General features: G+C 39.5%; 1 protein-coding gene across 1 annotated transcript in view; it reads right to left on the bottom strand.

Moving 5' to 3' along the window:
* Nucleotides 1-10,731, bottom strand: part of CARD10 (caspase recruitment domain family member 10) — a 55,647-nt gene extending 44,916 nt beyond the window's left edge. The window contains exons 1-4 of the mRNA XM_029284399.1: nt 10,600-10,731; nt 5,037-5,255; nt 3,897-4,034; nt 2,216-2,541 (exon numbers count right to left, since the gene is read on the bottom strand). Coding sequence (XP_029140232.1) covers nt 2,216-2,541; nt 3,897-4,034; nt 5,037-5,255; nt 10,600-10,654 — 738 coding nt within the window. The 5' untranslated portion in view covers nt 10,655-10,731. The remainder of the gene's footprint in view (nt 1-2,215; nt 2,542-3,896; nt 4,035-5,036; nt 5,256-10,599) is intronic.
* Nucleotides 10,732-20,454: the final 9,723 nt, after the last annotated feature.

Genomic DNA, 20,454 nt, shown 5'->3' with positions numbered 1-20,454 from the left:
AGAGAGAGAGAGAGAGAGAGAGAGAGAGAGAGAGAGAGAGAGAGAACTCATGCACAGAAGCCTCTATTTCTTTTTAAACTCTTCAATCAAGGTCCCCATCCCTTGCGCGCGCACACACGTGCGTGCACAAGTTTTGTAACTCCCAGTGTTTTCTTTTCTCTGGGAAACGGGTCCAAGTGGCTCTTTGAGTGTTTAAGGTTGCAGACCCCTGACTTAGTTGAAAGGATCATCTGAGGTTTATCATTTTTATAGGAGACACTTTGCTCACTCCCATTCATTGTTTATGTCATAATTCTATGTGTATTGGAAAGAATGAGTCTATAGTAAGAAAGATTCCTATATTGGGACCAAGAACTGGGCTTAGTTTTCTGGCCCATTCCAACTCTGCAAGAACAGGTGAATTCACCAGCTACAAAATATTAGAATGAGAGGTTGCAATGGAGACTGAGTAATACTTCAAGGAATCAAAGGATGCCTTCCTAAATGGTTAGGCAGGCTCAGATTAAAATGGCAAGGAATAGGTAGACTTGCTATGATCAATAGTACTGAATCTGATACTTGTGCTTAGGGTTTATTTTTAAACTGTACGTGAATAGCATCTGAAATATTGAATAACATAGTATTCTGGGTTGTTTTGGTTATGTCTATGTCCTCTTCTTTGTTGTTGGCTATCTTGTTGGTTCTGATTTTGGCTTTAAACCTATGTTTAGCTGCCCAAAGTTCTGATGTGTGAGTTGGGCAGATCTAAAAATCAAATCAATAAATAAATGTAGATATGCTCCTATGGACCCATACATAAATTGCACTTGCTATTTAGAACAATCTTGCCCACGCTGGACCACAACTCCCAGGTAAGCAATTCTCAGAATTCTCACCCCTGGCCCTACTGGTTGGGAAGATGTATGCAGAGGAGCAGGGAATATATCCCAGATTCTCAGTCATCCAGGTCATGGTTGCCCCAAAGATGCTTTTTCAAAAGGCAAAGGACTTTATTTTTCCTTGAAGACATTTCGCTTCTCATTCAAGAAGCTTCTTCAGTGCTCCAGAACTAAAGAAGCTTCTTGCATGAAAACTGAAACATCTTCAAAGAAAAACAAAGTCCTGTTGCCTTTTGAAAAAGCACCTTTTTGACAACCATGACCTGGATGACTGAGAATCTCCATAGAAATCACAACTATATTCTATCTTTCCTCTCAGAATTTACAGAAGCATAAAGGATGGTGGAAAGTCTCTCCTAGTTTTATCCCCAGAACTGCAGCTCAGTAACATAGATTAACCTGAGACTAATTTCCCTGGGAAATTAGCTTTCTGTCTAAGGTGATTAGGTATTTTGCAATTCAAAGAATATCTGCTGATCATACAGCAGATCTAGCAGAAGCGCACAACTACACCAAACAGAAGAACTGTTAGTTCAGAATAAATTTTAAAATATATTTATAAATCATGTTTTTGTTATTAACATCTCTAACATAAAGATTCATAAACACAAGTGCCAAACATATTTGTTCAATCATTGATTTTCCAAAACTCTGTTCAGATCTAAAACTACAAATCTATCTTCCCTAAAAAGGACACCAGCAATGTCAAACTATGAAATTTCAAATTTCCTAGCTAATAGGGGTCACAGTCATAAAGGAAACTCTTGTTGAATAGAACCTACACTCAGCTTGGCACAAATACAGTTTAATTTTCAAATTTCAAAATGTTTAATAATCTGCATTTCACAAATTTGCGGGAGAAGGGGTTTGGCATTTAGGAGTATCATCTGGGTCATGAGTTACACTGAAGTTAAGTGTAGATTAAACGTGTTTGGGCACACTTAGGAGAAAAAACGTAGGGCAGATAGGAAGGGACAGCAGTAAACTCAGCAGAGAACAGAATTAGAAAGGTAAAGGTGAAGGTGAGAGTTCCTCCAAATGAGCAATGCAATGAAAAACTATGGAACAAGAGAAGCAATTTTATACCAGACACAGCAGAAAGTGCCAAGAAACTGAAAGCAAGATGAACTGATTTTCTGGTACTTTTTTTCATAATTCTTTTTTACTAGGATTTGTAGGAGACATTTACTCAAACACTATTTTAATAACAAAATAACCCTGGATCAAGAGAAGAGCGCTTCCTTTAATTTGGACATAATTCCATTGTACTGAATTGCAAATATTAGCATGCATTCATGTGTGTACATATAACTGCAGGCACACCCTGCTCACCGTACCCCAAGTTGCAGATCCCTACTCCTTAAGACAGCAGCGTTTTTCTCTTCACATAGTTGTGCAAAGCGCATGGCCAGCAAATAATTTTCATCCTTCAGCCTTAGCAACTCCAGGCTCTTGGTATCCCACTCTTCTTGGAACCTCTGCCAACCTTCTTGCACTTTCTGTAATCCCTGGAGCTGTTGCTTCAACTGGCTACATTCTTTTTCTAAGCCTTGGTTTTTTATCTGGAGCTGGTGTTCTTTGGCCAGGTGTTCCTTTCGTTGGGCCCTCACCTTCTTCACCTCCATCATCAGGAACTGAGTCAGGCCTTCAGGACCCTCCTCATCTGGAAAAGGGACAGTGGATTAGTGCCACGAGTAGACAAAATGCTAGGAGCCATCAGTCAGAACACCTCATGTATAATTCAATAATCCAACTTGCTTCAAACTTCTACTTAATTTGCAAGCCCTTAATATGTGAAATAGCCTGTTTATAAACATGCACGTATGCTTAAAATTTGGGTCAATCATCACTGCAAGCACATAGCAACACACTTAGCTGCATAAGGTGCAAAAGTAGCACTTGTTCATGGTAAAACTGTTCTATAGAAAATCTAACCCTCTGACACTTGTGGCAAACAAAATTCCTTTGCTCAAATCTATATGAATGTACATACATTTCAACTTGTATTTCCTGAGAATTGCACCAGATTCTCTGTGAGGCCTGTTTATTGTTGCATACTTCTAACATGGAGAAGTTTCTCTAATGCATACCTATTATACACATATTTTGCATTCAGAAAACACAAACTGTATAATCACATGGTAATTTATTAAAATGCAAGCAGGTTGGATTATTTTAAGAGTAGGTGAGCTCAAACTATATGTTTTGCTTTTATTTTGGGAAGAGAGCTGTTCAAATAAAAATAACATTTGTTCACAGATAACGGTGTTATAACAATATAGGACTCTATTCACATATAGCAACAAAAGATATATCAGTGGAAGCTGCAGAAAAAAGGCAAAACAGTTAACCAATATACAGAAACATAATCCTGATATCATGAAGCATTCTCTATTACTACCCTGAATAGATGATATTCCTGGTAGGACAATTCTAAAAAATATCCATGTGGCTATTTCTATTTCAGCAATCTCAAAATCAGATTGCTTTGGTGGCCATTATAAAGCCAGTCCTGGAGTATAAATGACAGCCACTTTCTGTTAGGAAAGCATTCAAAACAAAATCAAAACAGGACAAATATAGACATTTCGGTACAATACAGGCCAAGCAATTTCACATACAATTCTCAATACCAGCAGAAAGTTGAATAAGGCATCTATTTATGCATATATACAAACTGCGTTATCAAGAGCTTTGAAGGCCCTCCTTCTTCCAAAGTAGAATCAAGCTTCTCTAAATTATTATTATTATTATTAATTATTATTAAATAATAATAATAATAATAATAAATAACTTAAATATATGGCGGGATAGAGGGAATGCCCTGAGTCCCGCCACTTGTCCGCTATTATTTTTGGTGCTATTTATATGCGTTCAAAGACAAGATTTTAGTTTAATTTATTGTCCGGACGAGATTTTTATGGGGTATGTTTTGGGGGTGATTTTGTATTAGTTACTACGCCAGGCCGGCCGCACGGAATAGATGAGCTGCATATTGTGTTTCTTACAATCTCTTACCCAAGATCATAGAGCAACGCTGAACAGGTTGCTTTCCCGTCAGTCGGGTGAAATGTTCAGGGTAATAGAACTCCAAGGACTCCAAGAATGCCTCGTAGCCTCGCTTCCCCCGCCTTCGAAGGATATCCATCAGGAGTCCTGCAGAGGGTTTAAAAAAAAATGCACACGGATAGGGTACAAATGATGGCTTTATGTGATTAGCAACCAGAATCCTAGGTTTCGTATTTGCATATCACATGAAACCATCATGTGCCAAATTCTGGCTCATTAAATAAATTATGATTTTTTGAATAAATAACGATTAGCTAGGTTTACAATCACACTAAGCCATAATATAGGATTTAATATGGTAGCCTATTCCCATTCTAGAATTATAAAGCCAGAAACTGTAAACTTGGTCTAACCTTTATAAGAACCTTTATAAGAACAGCAATGGCCTTTTCAATTTACAGGATATGAGAGTCAAGTCAAGACAGCAGGATTTAGGGAAATTCTTTAGGTCTTATATAAGGTTAAGCAAAAAAGAAAATACAGTCCTCAAAAGTTATGACCATAATGGAGTCTGCCCATCAATGGTTTATTATGGATGCAATTTTGCTGAAAACTAGCAGTAAATGTGGTGATTCACTTAATGACCGCAGCTAAAAAAATGTTGTAAATTCACTTAATGATCACAATGCTTGGCAACTAATTTTCTGGTCACAATGCTTGACAACTAATTGTAAATTTAAGTCAATGATTACATTAACATGCTCTTGCTATGGTCAACTGACTAATCAATAAAGTTATACAATACTATACCATTAGCATGTTCCATCACCATCAACAGCAAAGGGAAATAAAAAAAAATCAATAACAGAAATTAAAAAGAGAGAAGGTGGATTTTGTTTTTCTTTTTGCTGGACTTTGAAAACATCTAAGTTAGATTTCAGTTCCATAAAGCCTTAAGGTAAAAAAAAACTGCTGAGCTATATGGAGATTTGGTCTGCTCTAGCATGGCTTTTTTAAGGTACACAGAGCCACAATGGGATCCCTTCCTTTCATTCAAGAGCCAACTAACTCTCTATATTGTACTTTAAACAAAAAAAAAAGAGACTTTTCACTGATTTCTCCTTCATGCAAATTCCAAACATCTCTCACCTGTTCGGTTGCTCCTGCATGGGAACCGATAGGCACTCAGCACCTCCTCTTCGTCTTGCTCATCTATCACACGACACTGACGTAAGTAGGGTGTCAGCTTTTCTGGATTCAAAGAGCGAGTTAGTTGGTGTCGCACACTCTCAATCTTCTCCCACAAAGCTTCCTCTTCTTCTTCTTCTTCAGAAAGACTTTGGACCTGGATGATATCATCTTCAGGTCCTATGAACACATATTAAGTGGTACTGAAATTAAGGACATTAATTTCCTCAAGTGCTTTTAAACAGTTTGGGAGTTGGATTTTTCACATCATTTTAATAGGGCTGTTCTTTATTGGAGACTGAGCACCACAAAGTATATTTATTTTTAGACTCTGGGCAGCTTACAATATTCAATAAACACCTAAAAAGTATAACTATTAACAACCAAAGCATCAAAACTACAGAAAACTGAGCTAAAGTTAAAAAAAAAAGTAAGTGAAGGAATGTTAACAATAGCAGAACCACCTCACTAGCTCACCGATCCCTGGAGCTCCCAGACCTGCTGACACAATCAAATCTTGAGGAAGTCTCAGCTCAGAAAAGATGAGGCCAACCTCATCTCAGGGGAGCAGAAGATTCCACAATGTGAGGGCTGCTGCAGAGAAGGCCCACTGCCTAAGGCCCATTAAATATAACTCTCTGGATCAGGGCTTTTCAACCTTTTCATCCATTGTACCACTTTTAGGATATGGCAACATCCGAGTACCACCAGTCGCCTAGCAAGGGGTCAAAAACTTGATGACCCCCCCCCAAAAAGGGAAGAGTGATAAAGTACAGGTAGTCCTCGACTTACAACAGTTCGCTTAGTGACTGTTGGAAGTTACAATGGCACTGAAAAAAGTGCCCCCCAAGCCACAGCTGAGCAAGACACCTGCCTGCCCGCCCGGCGGCGCTCTTCCTCCTGTCCGAGGTTTTCATAGTTGTGAGCATTTCTGTTGAGGATTGGCAGCGGGGGTGTGATGGGGGAGTGTTTGGTTTTTATTCCCCCCATCTGCTGGGTGGTTGCAGCAGGTTTTGGTCACTTCACATGACCCTGGGACACTGTGACCGTCATAAATATGAATCAGTTACAATCAGCATCTGAATGTAAATCCCAATACCCTGGAGATGCTGCAACATTCCAGCTGATCGGCGCTTCTTCAGGGCTCAGCAGAAGCACCAGGATCAGTGTCGAGCTCCAGCTGGAGCCTGGCGCTGATCCTGGCACTTCCGCTGAGCCCTGACGGCCCTGCAGCTCCAGCCGTCTCTCGCTCAGGCTTGTGTGGTGCTGCCAACGGTTCAGCTCATTCCCCTCCCCCATTACTTCTCTAGGATGGTCGCGTACCACCTGCCAGATGTCAATGTACCACAGGTGGTACCCGTACCACTGGTTGAAAAGCCCTGCTCTAGGATCAGTGCTTTTCAACTCATGGTACACGTACCACTGGTGGTATTTCAGCACCTGGCATGGTACACGTACCACTGGTGGTATTTCAGCATATGTGGTATACATATGACAGGTTGAAAAGCACAGTAAAAAAAAGAGTGTAAAAAAAGTGTAAAAGTATAGGGGGGGATGAGCTGAAGTGGCGGCAATGCCGCAGAGGCCTGTGGGAGAGTCAGCTGGAATTGTGGTGTTGCCGGGGCTCTGCTGAGCACCCAGGATCTGCATGGGGCTTCAGCTGATTGGCACTTCTGGAAGCAGCTCGCAGCCTTGGGGAAAGGAGTCAGCTACAGCTACACCAAAGAGAAAAGAAAGAGGGGGGGGGAAGAGAGGAGATGATATAAAAGAAGGTTTTGGAGGGAAAGGGAGAGAAAAAAAACACAACGTGGAAAGAGAAGGGGACAGAGTAAGAGAGACACAGAAACGGGCAGCCTTGGGGAAAGGAGTCAGCTGCAGCTACACCAAAGAGAAAAAGAGGAGGGGGGAGAGAGGAGAGGATATAAAAGGTTTTGGAGGGGAAAAGAGAGGAAAAAACCGACATGGAAAGAGAAGGGGACGGAGAAAGAGAGACAGAGAAGAGGAGAGGCTTCTTTGAGTCAACCAGAAGGAGAGAAGGGACTAGAAGAGTGCAAAAATTAATGTCAGAGAAACAAACACAAGTTCCCCATTAAAAGTGTGTTAAGTGGGTGTACAGATAGTCCTCAACCTATAACCACAATTAAGCCCAAAATTTATGTTGCTAAATGAGAAATTTGTTACATGAGTTTTGTCCCTTTTTATGTCTTTTCTTGCCACATTTGTTAAGTGAATCATTGCAGTTGTTAAATTAGTAACACAATTCTTAAGTGAATCTGGTTTCTCCATTGACTTTGCTTGTCAGAAGGCTGCAAAGGGGGATCACGTGACCTTGGGACACTGTGACCATCATAAATATGAATCAGTTGCCAAGCATCGGAATGTAAATCACCTGATCCTGGGGGTGCTGCAATAGTCATAAGTGTGAAAAATGGTCATAAGTCACTTTTTTCAGTGATGTTATAACTTCGAGCAGTCACTAAGCGAAATATTCTAAGTTGAGGACTACCTGTATTTTATCACTTTTTTCCTCTTTTTTTTTTTTTGTTCATCAAGTTTTTGACACCTTGCTAGGCGACTGGTGATACTCGAATATTGCCATATCCTAAAACTGGTACAATCTGTGAAAAGGTTGAAAAGCCCTGCCCTACACCACGGAACCTGTGACATGCCCTCTCTGCTGGATCTGGTGAGATGGCAGATGAAGTTGGAGCAAGGCAAGCCCTCAAATAATCTGGCCCCATGACAAGAGCTACATTCTGCATGTACATAAAATTAAATTTGAGTGGGGAGTCTTGGGGGATTTCTTTGTTTTTTAAAACTATAAACATTCTTACTTTAAGGCACACAAAATAGTAATGACCATGCACGAGCTCAAGAAAAGATGTAGCTGCTTTAACATGTTCCAAGGATATGCTGTCTACCTACAAAATCTCTAAATCACAATTTACCTTTCAAATGCAAGTCTCTGCACAGCATAATAATAATACATAATACATAATAATTTTCCTATGCTTTCCATCTCAAAATGACAAGAACTGCTAAAGTCAGAATTAGCTCCAAGGGTTGTAAAAAAAGAAGTCTGGGACCACATTAGCATGGTCTGCAAGTTATCAACTCCTGAGAAACAATTACCTGCAAATAAACACTATCAACAAGGATGACAGAGACATAAAAACAATTCCACATTTTAATGCACTTCAGATGGCTGTACAAGCTGGAGATTAGGCCAGTTTAATTGAAGACATCTATTATAATTACCAGATATATGAAGTCTTGGAAGTAAGTCCCTGACCAAACATCTAAATTTTGTGACTATTTTTTTCTGTTTTTAATCTATCTCAAAACCCATTTTCATGGTGAAACCTTTACTATTTATTCCTGTCTTAAACATGGAATAATTTAAATGCAGTTCTCTGGCTCAAGTGATTCATGCAATTTTCAGTCCTTAGTCTAATTTTTGAAACTCTCAGTATCATGCAAGCCTCCAAATCTATTGTTACTCACTCTTTCTTATACCAAGTCATGATTTGCTGGACAAATCATGACTTTGCATTCATACAATTTGCTACACCAAATTCAAATAAACCCAACAATAGTTTAGCACATCATACAACAGCAGAAGGAGCAAAAGGCCCAAAGTGGCATGCAGAAAGAAAATAGTCATACAGTCTGACAATGCTGCAAAGCCACAATGTGTTTTCTGATCTGACTCTGATTGACTGTAACCTTGATTGGCTTTGATAATAGTCATTTACAAAATCCTCCCAACCCCAAGATAAAGCAGAATTCTGGGAACTGAAACCCAGATCTCTTAAAGTGCCCAAGGCTGAGAAACACTGAGCTAATACATACTTATTAGAGACCATCACTGTTTGATCAAACCAAACAGAATGGGAGAGCATTTTAGAGTCTACACAGCTCCACATAGAAAGAAAATCCAACTATTCAATAATGTGAAGGAGGCTTCAATAAGCAAACAACAGTATGCTAATTATTCAAACAGATGTAGGCAACTTGGGGTCCTTCAAATATTGCTAAACTACAATGCCAAAACCTTAACTATCCCAGTCAATAAGGAGAACCATGTTGGGGGCCATGGGTTCCCTCTGCCCCAATGTCCCCAATATTAAGCAAACTACAATTATTATCTCCACTAAAAAAAAGTTAGACTTTACTCCAGGGGACAAAATTACTAGGAATTCATGCAGTCACTCCCTTAAATAAGAGCAAAGCTGCTAAGAAGTTGCAAAGCAGCAAGATAAGCTGTTCCATTGCCTGAGCAGGACTTCCTGCTATTTTTCTTTTCCCACTTCAAGGAGTTTCCACAGCCTTCTCTAAAGCACTGAACAGTCAAGTAGATTAGCATATCCAAAGTCTTCAAAGATATAGATCCAAATAGTTGGTTTTCTACCAAAACTATTTTAGCAATTTCAGTGATAGCCAGTAGGAATGGATACATTATACAAGTGTGGAAACAATGGTCACTATTTGATTCTGAGGTCTAACTTTTAACTGCCTTCCCTTAACAAAGGGAATTGGAATTTGACAAGTTACTGAGAACTCAAGACAAATTAGCAGGAAGCTTGTACATTATGGAAGTTAGTTTAACAACTTTCTGAATAACCCATAACTACTAGGTTCACTCAAAACCCAGTTAAGCACATTTTGGCTTAGCACAATGTGAGAATACATAATGTAATTCTCAGAGTAAAGTTTACTAGTTCAGAAATACTACTAATCTTCACAAAATGTCATGCCTAAAAATTCCAATCAGAATAAGAAAGTATTGCAAAAATTTCAAATTACGAGCAATGTGCAAAGAGATCTTATGCTACATTTAAATGAACAAAAGAAGCAGTATTGAATGCTTCAGGAGTCTGAGTTCCACAACAGCTTTCCAAATTGGTTGACATTCATAGTGCAGGGTTTATAGGAACTCTTTAGTTTAATACATCTGGAGGAATTTAGGTTGGGGAAAAATTGGTTCATACAAAGTTTAATTCTATAGGATAATCTTGTTCAGTCAAACTATCTTGCTATAGCAATTTTTTTTGTCAAACAAAAGCAGCAATGTGAAAATAATACGGTCTACTCCAATGGTGGCGAACCTTTGGCACGCGTGCCAGAGCCCTCTCTGTGGGCACACACACCATTGCCCCAGCAGAGTTTGCGAGAGTAGCGAGCACGTGGCCTTTGGAAGTGACAGGGCAGGAAGTCAGCAAGCAAGCTCCGTTGATGCCCCGGAGATGGCGAGGGACTAGCCCCCGCCACCCTGGCCCCGGCCACACTCACCCAGTCTGCCATGACCACTGCAGCCATGCCCATCCAGTGGGCCATGCCCCCTCGCCCCCCTGAGGGCACCACAATGCTGATGCAGCCCTGGCACTTTGTGATAAATAATGGGTTTTGGGTTGCAGTTTGGGCATTCAGTGTCTAAAAGGTTCACCATCACTGTTCTACTCTGTTCATGTCACATAAGCGAAAAGGCAAGACAGCTAAAAAGATAAATTCAAAATATACAGACCAGCTTGTTCTGTGTCCAAAGTCACTGGAATGTTCCATCTTCGGGGAGAATCCATAGCTTGGAATTATTGGGATAAACCAACTTCAATTTTGAGTAGCAGAATTTCTTGAGAGCAACCACTGATCACAGAAAATGGAAATAAGCTACAAAAATTAATTCTATGATATAGTATAAGGAAGCATCATATATGCATAGATTAAAATCAAAAGTTTATCCCTTACTCTGTCTTCCATAGCAGGAAGAAGTGGGACAGAGGTTCTCAATAAGATACTACATGGTAAATAAGGTGTCAAAGACAGAAAAACAGAAATTGCTAGGTCCCTATCAAATGATAGGGACCTTTCCTGTATCTATCCCTCATACTCAAATGGTTTATGGGTTTCATCATGATTTGATTTTGACTTACTATAATGACTGAACTTTCCCATCATGCTTTATTGTAAGCCAGATCATTATGGCTTGTTCAACAAATTATATAAATGTAGCTAAGCCACAGAAATAGTCTGGACTTACAAATCATATTAACACATGTTCTATCTTGCTATGGTTTGTTTAATCATAATCCATAATGGCTGGGAGTTCACAATATACTAAGCTCAAACCACATTGTGAGTTAGGCATTTCCATGTGAGATCTTAGCACTAGTTCATATTAAGGTCACAATTTTTCCAATCTCATGATGTTTGTGCATCCTGGAGCCAAATCCATATATTGATGGCTCAACTGATGTTTTGCTGAAATGGCAGCATTTATCAGGAGTCTACCTTCTCACTAAAAAAAAAAACATATTTCCCTAGCTCCTCGCTCCCTTTCATCTATCACTTCCCCTTCTGTCTCCATAGAAGGAGACAGTGTTTCAGTGTTTCAAGCTATGTAGAACTGAAATCAGTTGCAGATCATTTTCAGACCAATTGGAATGGATGGGAAAATGAAAATAGAGCAATGACATATGTGTGTACAAGTATTCATGGCATGATCTATGAACTAGTTACGCCAAAACACAATTGGGTTCTTGGGACTTTAACAACTGCTGGCTGATATTTACCAACATTGTCAGATTGGAAAAAGCCATCTCTGCCAAATGATTGCCTAGAGCAGTGAAAATGACAGTCATATTACTCTATGAGCTAAACATGAGCAAGTTCAGGTCTTCAATTCTCCCAAGTCCAACTAAGATTAAGAGGAAAGGGCCAGAATTCTAAAGAAATTTTTGAATCATCAATCCCAGACATGCAAACATGTTGCTGATTCATAGCGCACAAATCTCATCACATACACATAGTTTCCTTGGGGCTATGTAGTTTCAGCATTAGTAGTCTGCATAAATCCTGTATCCAAAGAACTATGTATCTATTTCTTGATGGTGAAAGTAACAGATTCAAAATCACACATTCATATAAAACTAAAACATTTAAAATAGTCATTAAGATTAGATAATAGCCACCACATTGTCCGTATTACCTTAGTTTGCTATACCACAGAGATCTGAATAGTACTAAACCAAGTTTTCTTTTGGAAACCTTTTAAGTTTACACATTATCCTCAGTGCCAGAATAAGCATCTCTTGTCCATTAAGCTTCTCAGGGAATTTGGAGTATCCCAAGTAAGTCTGAAAAAGCACAATATCTTGTCTCAATATTACAACACAATTTGCCTTTTATCTGATTTGCCAAATACTGATGCTTCTTTTCATCCCTATATAGTTAAATATCCTTCTTGCCGCACCTTTCTCTCTCTCCTGAAACTTGGTTATTTAAAGTACATGTAGTTTGGACTTTGTCATATAATAATATGAATCAATTATAAGGGAAAGGTTATGGATAATAAAATTTTATCCCAACTTAAATGACCTTGTTATTCAAATAGAAACAATGGCCTAACACAACATTGTGGGGGTAGTTTAAGGCATCTGAAATCACAGGTGGTTTTATGTTAAACGACTAAGGGCTTATCCCAGTGGTTCTCAACCTTTTTAATGCCGTGACCCCCAACCGGTCGTAAGTCAAGGACTAAACTGGTCGTAAGTCGAGGACTAAACTGGTCGTAGCTCGAGGACTAAACCGATCGTAAGTTGAGGACTACCCAACCGGTCGTAAGTCAAGGACTTTCCCTGCCCGGGAGCGCCGCGCATGCGTGGTTCCGCCCCCTGCGCCGGCCGAGGCGTAGCTGGCAAGCGGCAGAGACTGAGCAGGCCGACCACCAGCTGGCCCAGCCCAAGGGAGGTAAGGCACCCGCCGGAAAAGGGGAAAAAAATGGCGGACAGCCTTGTTTGGCAACCCCCATGAAATGGTCGATCGACCCCAAATGGGGTCCCGACCCATAGGTTGAGAACCGCTGGCTTATCCTCAGAACCAAGACCTGATGCCACAGCTCAGATCTGCAAGTGGGAGAGAATTAAAAAGAGGAGACAGCTGTCCAGGTACGGTGCTAGTCCTTCACAGCAATAACTATAGACAAACCTCTCCATCTTCAGGGGGGGGGGCAGAGGGAGGAAAAAAAGACTGGCTTCATATATCACTTTTACTCACTGTTTGTTGAATAAATCACAATGGCTGGATTCTGCAAACATCCTGAGTTAGGGACAAAGATAGAGCAAGGTTTTCCAAGCTATCTTGGGCCTCATGCCTAAGTCACTTGAGAAATATCATATATCCTGGTGCTTATTCCAAACTGTATCTATCAACACTGAAATAGCACCATCTAAGATCCACGGCTCTTTGCAAAGAAGTGGGGCAGAAGGGAGAGAAAGAGAAAATAAAAGACAAATATGGAATCACCTCGGTTGTACATCCTTGGCCTTAGTTGCTGCAGGATTTGTTGACATCTGCTCAGCAGAAACAAAAGACCCCTAAGCCGCCTCCAGCATTGGAAAAACGCACCGCTTCCCCCCCCACACACACACACACACAACTCGCACCACGAAGGCTCGCGTTACCTTAAACTTCTCAGCCGATGGGCTAATTCCAGAGGGAGAAAACTCCCGAGCTGAAGGGGTCTTTCTTCGCGCTTGCCTCCCCTTTGCCCGCTTCCCTTCTTCGCCCTCTCCTCCTCCTCCTCCTCACTTACTCCCTCTCCTACTCATTCTGCCGACTTAAACCGAGACGCACACCTGACGGCCGCAGTCACAGCCGCTTGCTCCCGGGCCAAAGAGGTGGGCGGAGAGGCAGGCAGAGGCAAAGTTGCAACTGAATGAAGCATTCGAGGTGGCTTGAGCCAAACAAGTCCCAGCAACCCCTCGGCCTGCTCAGGAATGCGCGCGGCTGGATTCCATTCCCGGAGGGGAGAAACTCACCCCCGCGGGCGGGGATGGCGAATAAAAGCGGGAAAGAACTCGGAAGAGGCCCGTCGCCAGCTAAGCAGCCCAGGGACCCTCAACCTAACTCTCTTGGTCGCAAGGGGCAGCAGAAAGGGTGGCTAGGCGGAATTTTTATTGCAGATCCCAGCGCTTGTCACGCGTTCCTTGTATACACGTTAACCGCAACAGGTTAGCGGCGTCGGCGGTGTGGTCACTGCAAAAGCAAAGGAGCTTCGCGTAAGGGTTTGCGGCTGGGCTGGCAGCCGCGCTTAGTCACAATGCGATAGCTTGTGATTTAAGAGCCTTGTTTGATGGTTTCGTGGGTAGCCGGTTGTGCTTATGCACGGGAAATTTCCTTGCAGAGGTGCCTCAGAACTGTTCCTGGGGACAGAAGTCCAGGCACCTGCGGCGCAGCGCTAGGACTGCATTTCGCCGTCTGAAAAGCGACAAGCGATGGGGCAGAAACGAAGTTTGGTGATGCTGATAATACACCCGAGGGCTTGGGCCCCACCTCCTGTTTTGCATTTCTTTTTTTAAAAAAATGTTATCTGGCTGCGCCTCTACATAGTTAATGATGCTCCTTTTGATAGGTTTAGTTCTAAAATGTAACATATTTTTCTGGAGCAAAATAGTACTTTTGACAAGTAAACCATAGGGCTATTTAAAGCAGGACTAGGGTTCCAGAAGAATTAACATTATCATTATTTTTAAGTAAGTACAGTATACACAAACTAGGGTGAGCCAATAACTTCTGTGTAGGTTCATTGTGTGTACAAAGACCATGCCCAATTTAGATCAATGCCACCCTTGCATATTCCTCCAATGCCATTGGGTTTCAAAAGGTCAATGACAGGGATAGCTTTCAGTCGCAGGAGAAATGTTCCAGCATAAATAAGCAGCCTTTCTTAGAAGCTTTCATAAGAATATCTGCCCTTACTTTTTCCTTCCGGAAGCCAAACCACGGAAACACCTCCACTTCCTTCTATCCTTATCTGTTGAATGACAAAATTTTCCCACATGCTTGACAGTGGCCAGCATGTCTCCCTGCTTCTCTTAATGCAGAAAGTGAATACAACAATGTGAAGAGTCTGGGTGTGCCATAATTTTCTCCTTGTTTTTCCACTTCCACATATGGGTACCACTTGCAATGCAGAATGCAAAGCAACTACTGTATATTGCCAGTATATAGTCAGTAACAAACTGTATATAGTCAGTAACAAACGTAGTCCAGTGATCTGAAAGTACAGTAAATGCCATTAAACCTATTGGTGTTTAACTACACGTAAATTAACCAAAGATTTCCAGATAGCTTCTATTGAAATTGCCAGAGTGAATTAAGGTTCCAGTTTAAAATAAAGGTATATTGTTTGTTACTTCCCTCATTCCCGAACATTCTGGCACAAACTTGAGTCCAGCTTGAAAATCTTATCATCTGATTCATTTGCCTGATTAAGCATTTGGATAGGTAGTGTTCTTATTCCTGCTCTGGAAAAAGAAAACCTTGAACTGTACTCCCAAACAACGTCCTTCCTTTGATTATCGTGTTTGAGAAAAGAAATTGCAAAAGACAACCTGTGATCTTCCCTATGCAAAGCTTAAGTATTACAGTCAGACTTTGAACTATATGCCTGTGTAGTCCATGATAGTCTCTCTTCTGACTGGCAGAGGCTTTCTGGAATCTTCAGCAAAGAAAGATATTTCTCTGTTTTTAACTGGGATTAATTATGATTATCCTAGAATTGGCCATCTTGGAATTGAGCACAAAAGCAACCTAGTTTTTCTTACTACAGTCACCTCCAAAGCTGCATAACAGGAAAACAAAAGCAGACTAACCAATGGAATCAATATTTTATTTTTCTGATTTTATACATTTTTAATAGTTAGCATAGGCTAATGGTTAGTGTTGGCTATAAATCTTTTTCCTATGCAAAACAAATAAAGAATTTAAAGAGCTTCTGAGTCTGCAGCTATTAGGAAACAACACAAGGAAGACAAATGCCTCCCCTGTGTGCATAAGTGGGGCAACAGGAAGAAATCTACAGTGGTTTCTAGGGAACACTTACATAGCAATATGCAGCAGTAGCAGTCCATGCATTCTGTACCCCAAGGCAAAAAAATAAAATAAAATTGGTGTATATCCTTTGGTTTTTTTTAAAAAAAGCTATATTTTATTAAGCTGAACTTTTGTTGTATTTAATAGTGCAACTACTCTGTCTTCCAAATCTGATCTATAAAATGGGACACCTCACTCCAGCAAATGGGAAGATTGGTCACAGCAGGCGTGAAAAAGTGCTATTCATTATGCATTTTTTTATATTTAGGAGTTGCATTCTGGCTAACATTCAAGGCAGCCCTTAAAAAGAAAAAGGAAAAACATCAAAGCAACAAAGCCAATTAAAATATTTAAAATATTAAAAGGACAATTGAAACAATAAAAACTACCCAATAGCATTAACTATTGATAATGCTCAAAAACTAGAACACTTTTAAAAAACCAACAAATTAACCATTAAAAATACATAGAGACGAAAATATTTAAATTTAATGAAAATCTAATAAAGCTTGCAGAAGACAGGCAATTGCAGAAAATGGAAATGAGTGCGAAGCTGAGAGATGGCAAACGCAAGAAAATGAATTCTTGTTGTTTGTGAAAATAGGCCCTTGAACTAGACAAATGCTGCCTTGGACATATAATCCTTTCTCCTTAGTAGATTCTATTAGTCACTAGAGTTTGAAATTATGTAATATTCTGTCTTTATTTTAGTTCATCTAAACTCAAGGTTTATTTACCTTTGCTTGTATTTGAAATTACTTGCCATAATAATACTAAAAACTAGTTTATTGCTTCCTAAATCTTTCATCAAATAACTTTAGTAATGTATACAAAATTGCTGTAAGACTGAGTGGTATTAGCCTTGCATTGCAAGCAAGGCTGAATCTGGATTCTCAGGGCATTCAGTAAAACCAATTGGTGACAGAGCAGTCGTTACAAAAAGTACACATGGTAGCAATAGTGGTACAATAGAAGTTTCCCTTGTTTCTCATGTGTATCACACCTGCTGCCATAAGAAGTATAACCAGCTACAAAGCATTCACTTATCATACTGCTTCTTGCTATCCTCTCTTGCAGCACATTCCTACCCTCACTGCTTTTCTTTATCCTTTCTTTGGGCAAATGTTCGCATTTCCAAATAAAGCCCTGTGCTACAGTCACCTACCATGTTTATTTTCTAATCATACTTCTGGAATTCATTGAAGGCCTTGAAGCATTCTTGAAAATAAAGATGATGATGGAGATGCTGCTTTCCAGAATGCCCAATTCCCATTTCTTTCTTTCAAAATTAAATTAATGTTATCAGCATGTGAAAAAGTCAGGTATGTCATGGAGTCCATCAAAGGCCAGTGAAGTTCTGTAAGCACACTGGTACCCCTCAATACAACACTGGGGGACTTGTTATTAAGCCATCATGTGGTTTGATTTATTTTGTCTTAGCGCATTGTGCAAATCAGGTTTACTCAGGGCTAGTTCTAAGCAATTCATGGTTAAAGTGAATTTTGGACTGCCTGTCTTAGAGATTCTTCTTTGAACTAGAGTGCCTACAATTTCCCCAGTTAAGAAAAGAATCTCCTTGCTGCAATCTCTAGGAATGAAAAGCAGTAACATTCTTCCAGGTTGGGGAATTAAATAGTTACATTTAATCAGTAATCAGCATCTATGGAAGATACCATAATAAAGCATTAAATCAAGGTGAAGTGATGGCTGACAGCATTGTGTATGCTTGGCATGTACAAATTATAGTAAAGATTTTCTTGTACTTAGACAGAGAATGAGAGAGATATGTGAAAGGAATGAAAGGCATGAAAGCTGGTTGGGCGACTTTGGGCCAGTCACTCTCCCTCACACCGATGCATTTACATGGTTGTGGAGAAAATAGGAAATGAGAGCAGTATATACATGACTCTGATTTATACAAAATAAAGCCAGCATATAAATCTAATATTTTTGTTATTGTCAGACTGAATCAATCTACTACAGGATGAGGGGCTTCTTCACTAATTACAGCATATAAATTCCATACATTATGGAATGTAATTTATCACTCTAGCCCAGTTCAGCATGGTACATGTTAATATTTTTTTTAACTTTCCAGTCTGCTTCAAAATCACCCTGACAGCTTCTGTGTCTAAGGAAGGACTACAACCTAACCACTTTACCATACTGGCATTTACATAACACAAACACCATGACTTGGACAATGATCATTGTGCTAAAAGATAAAATATGAATTACATCATCAGTAAAAAAAAAGCATAAAAATAATCCCATAAATAGTGCAACTCTTCATAAAAGTCTTCATAAAACATATAAATAACAGAACATTTAAAGCAATATATATATATGTTGTTATTCCATTATATAGTATATTGTATTGCATTAGATCAAATGTAAAACCTCATTTCTTCTAACTGCTACTTAAGCTTGCAGAGGCTGGTCCCTTTTCCAGCCTTCATACAGATATACAAAGAGGCAATAGAAATGTTAATCTCCATAAATGGATGCCATTATTGTGTATCTTAGATATATCACATTGATATATTTATTGTGTTCTTCAGTGAAATACCAATAGAAGTTTACCCAGAATTTCTGCCATTATTTTCAGGAAAATAAATATAGACTTCAGTCTGGCATACTGTATGGCACCCTTTTGGGTTTACTGCTCTCATTTGTTGAATAAAATGCCCATCTTAAGTCAGCACAGCCAGTGGAGGGCATCAGGTTAGGAAATACTATAGAAACTTGGGTATCTATTGGGTCATGTTACAATGTAAGCCATATTGTTTTTTATTTTCTATGTTTTTAACATGTTCCATGAAGCCAACTATGGGGTTTATACACTATAGCTTATGGTTTAGCTAATCTATGATTAGTCATCTGGGGCTATTTCAACAAATCATAGTTGAGTATAGTGATTTTATACAATATGTATTCCAACCTGATCTTTAGAAGATTATCTGCTCATAGTGTTTGCAGCGGACAATTCCTGCAGAAGGGAATTATCTGAATGTGCAGCTTTTCAAGTGAGAAAGATGAAGACTTTTTTCAGCTGGAAATTTATATCTATATATTTTAAATCCCTCATTTCTTCATTTTTATTTTACTTATTATATTTCTATGTTTGTTTGGACATTGCAAACGGATTCGGACCACATGAGTATGCTTGGGAGGATGCTGAGTTTTCGAGCCTGCCTCATCTACATTTCCTGGTAAAATACATGGGAAAATCCCTTTGTCGGGGGCAAATGTACTTAGGGTTAGGGTTAGGTCTCCATGACTTTGGAGAACAAAATGGACATCGTCAACAGATTCGCAGTTCATGGATATATCTTATGAGGGCGATTAATTTTAAAGCCCGCCTTGCCTACATTTCCTTCTAAAATACATGGGAAAATCCCATTGGGAGGAAATCCACTTAGAGTTAGGTCTCCATAAATTCAGAGAACAAAATGGACATCAACAGATTCGGAGTGGCTCTGACTTTTTATCACCTCCATAGGCTGTCACAGGGAAGACGCTAATGCCATATTGTTGGCGATGTCCATTTTGCTCTCTGAATTCATAGATACCTAACCCTAACCCTTTGTATATTTTTCTTAATGCTTAATAAAGAAATTAAGTATTACAAAACTAGCTCCAAAGTCTGGCTTAAGATATATGTTATCAGCTAAAAAAAATGAAGATTTTTATAAAAAAAATTCACAGCTGAAAAAGATCTTCACCATTGTCACTTGAAAACCTGCATATTCAGACAATTCCCTTTTGCAGGAATTGTCCATTATGTGAAAGATTAAAAACTTGTAGTGATCACATACATCATCTAGATTTTCTCCTATATTATCTCTCCCTAACTTGGTCTTTCAGATCTTCCAGTTGTGCATTAAAGTAAACCATGGATAAAGTTTGAAAACCATGGTCAACACAATATAAATCACCTAGTAAAATTGTTAAGTTGTAATAAGGCTGGTTTTTACAGTTTGCAGCTACTTAGCTGGAATGTACAGAGTCTGCAATATCAATAGCACTTTATTTGTGGCATTTCTCATCCTATAGGTCTTGCCACAATTTTATGCTGGTTTTCTTTATGTGAAAAGCAGAATACAAAGGGCCGAAGGGCTCATTTCTCCAAACATGTCAGATTCCAAGTGACCAGATAAAAAAGACTCAACTATATAGGGAAGTCTAAAATTGAGACTTACTGGCTATAGTGCAGCATCTATATCAATTTACCTCTACTCAAGATTGGTACACTTTTGTCATCTGTTCTTTTAGTGATATTTCATATCTGAAAGGACATACCCTCCTACTGGAAGGCTTATGGAAGGCTTCTCCTATGGCTAATATCTGGTCATTTGTTAGTATGGTCATTGCTTCCTGGCTTGTTCATCCACAGATAAATGCCTTTGTTGGTGGGACTTCTTTGCTGGTGCCTCTTGTAAGTTCTTGAGAATCCTTCTCAGCTTAGTCTTGAGATCCTTTGGATATCTTCCTTCTCTAGCCTCCT

The sequence above is a fragment of the Protobothrops mucrosquamatus genome, unplaced genomic scaffold (assembly GCF_001527695.2).
Source record: "Protobothrops mucrosquamatus isolate PMUCROS unplaced genomic scaffold, P.Mucros_1.0 scaffold569, whole genome shotgun sequence".
Lineage (NCBI taxonomy): Eukaryota > Metazoa > Chordata > Lepidosauria > Squamata > Viperidae > Protobothrops > Protobothrops mucrosquamatus.
Note: the sequence above shows the minus strand (reverse complement) of the source record. Positions and strands in the feature narration are given on the sequence as shown.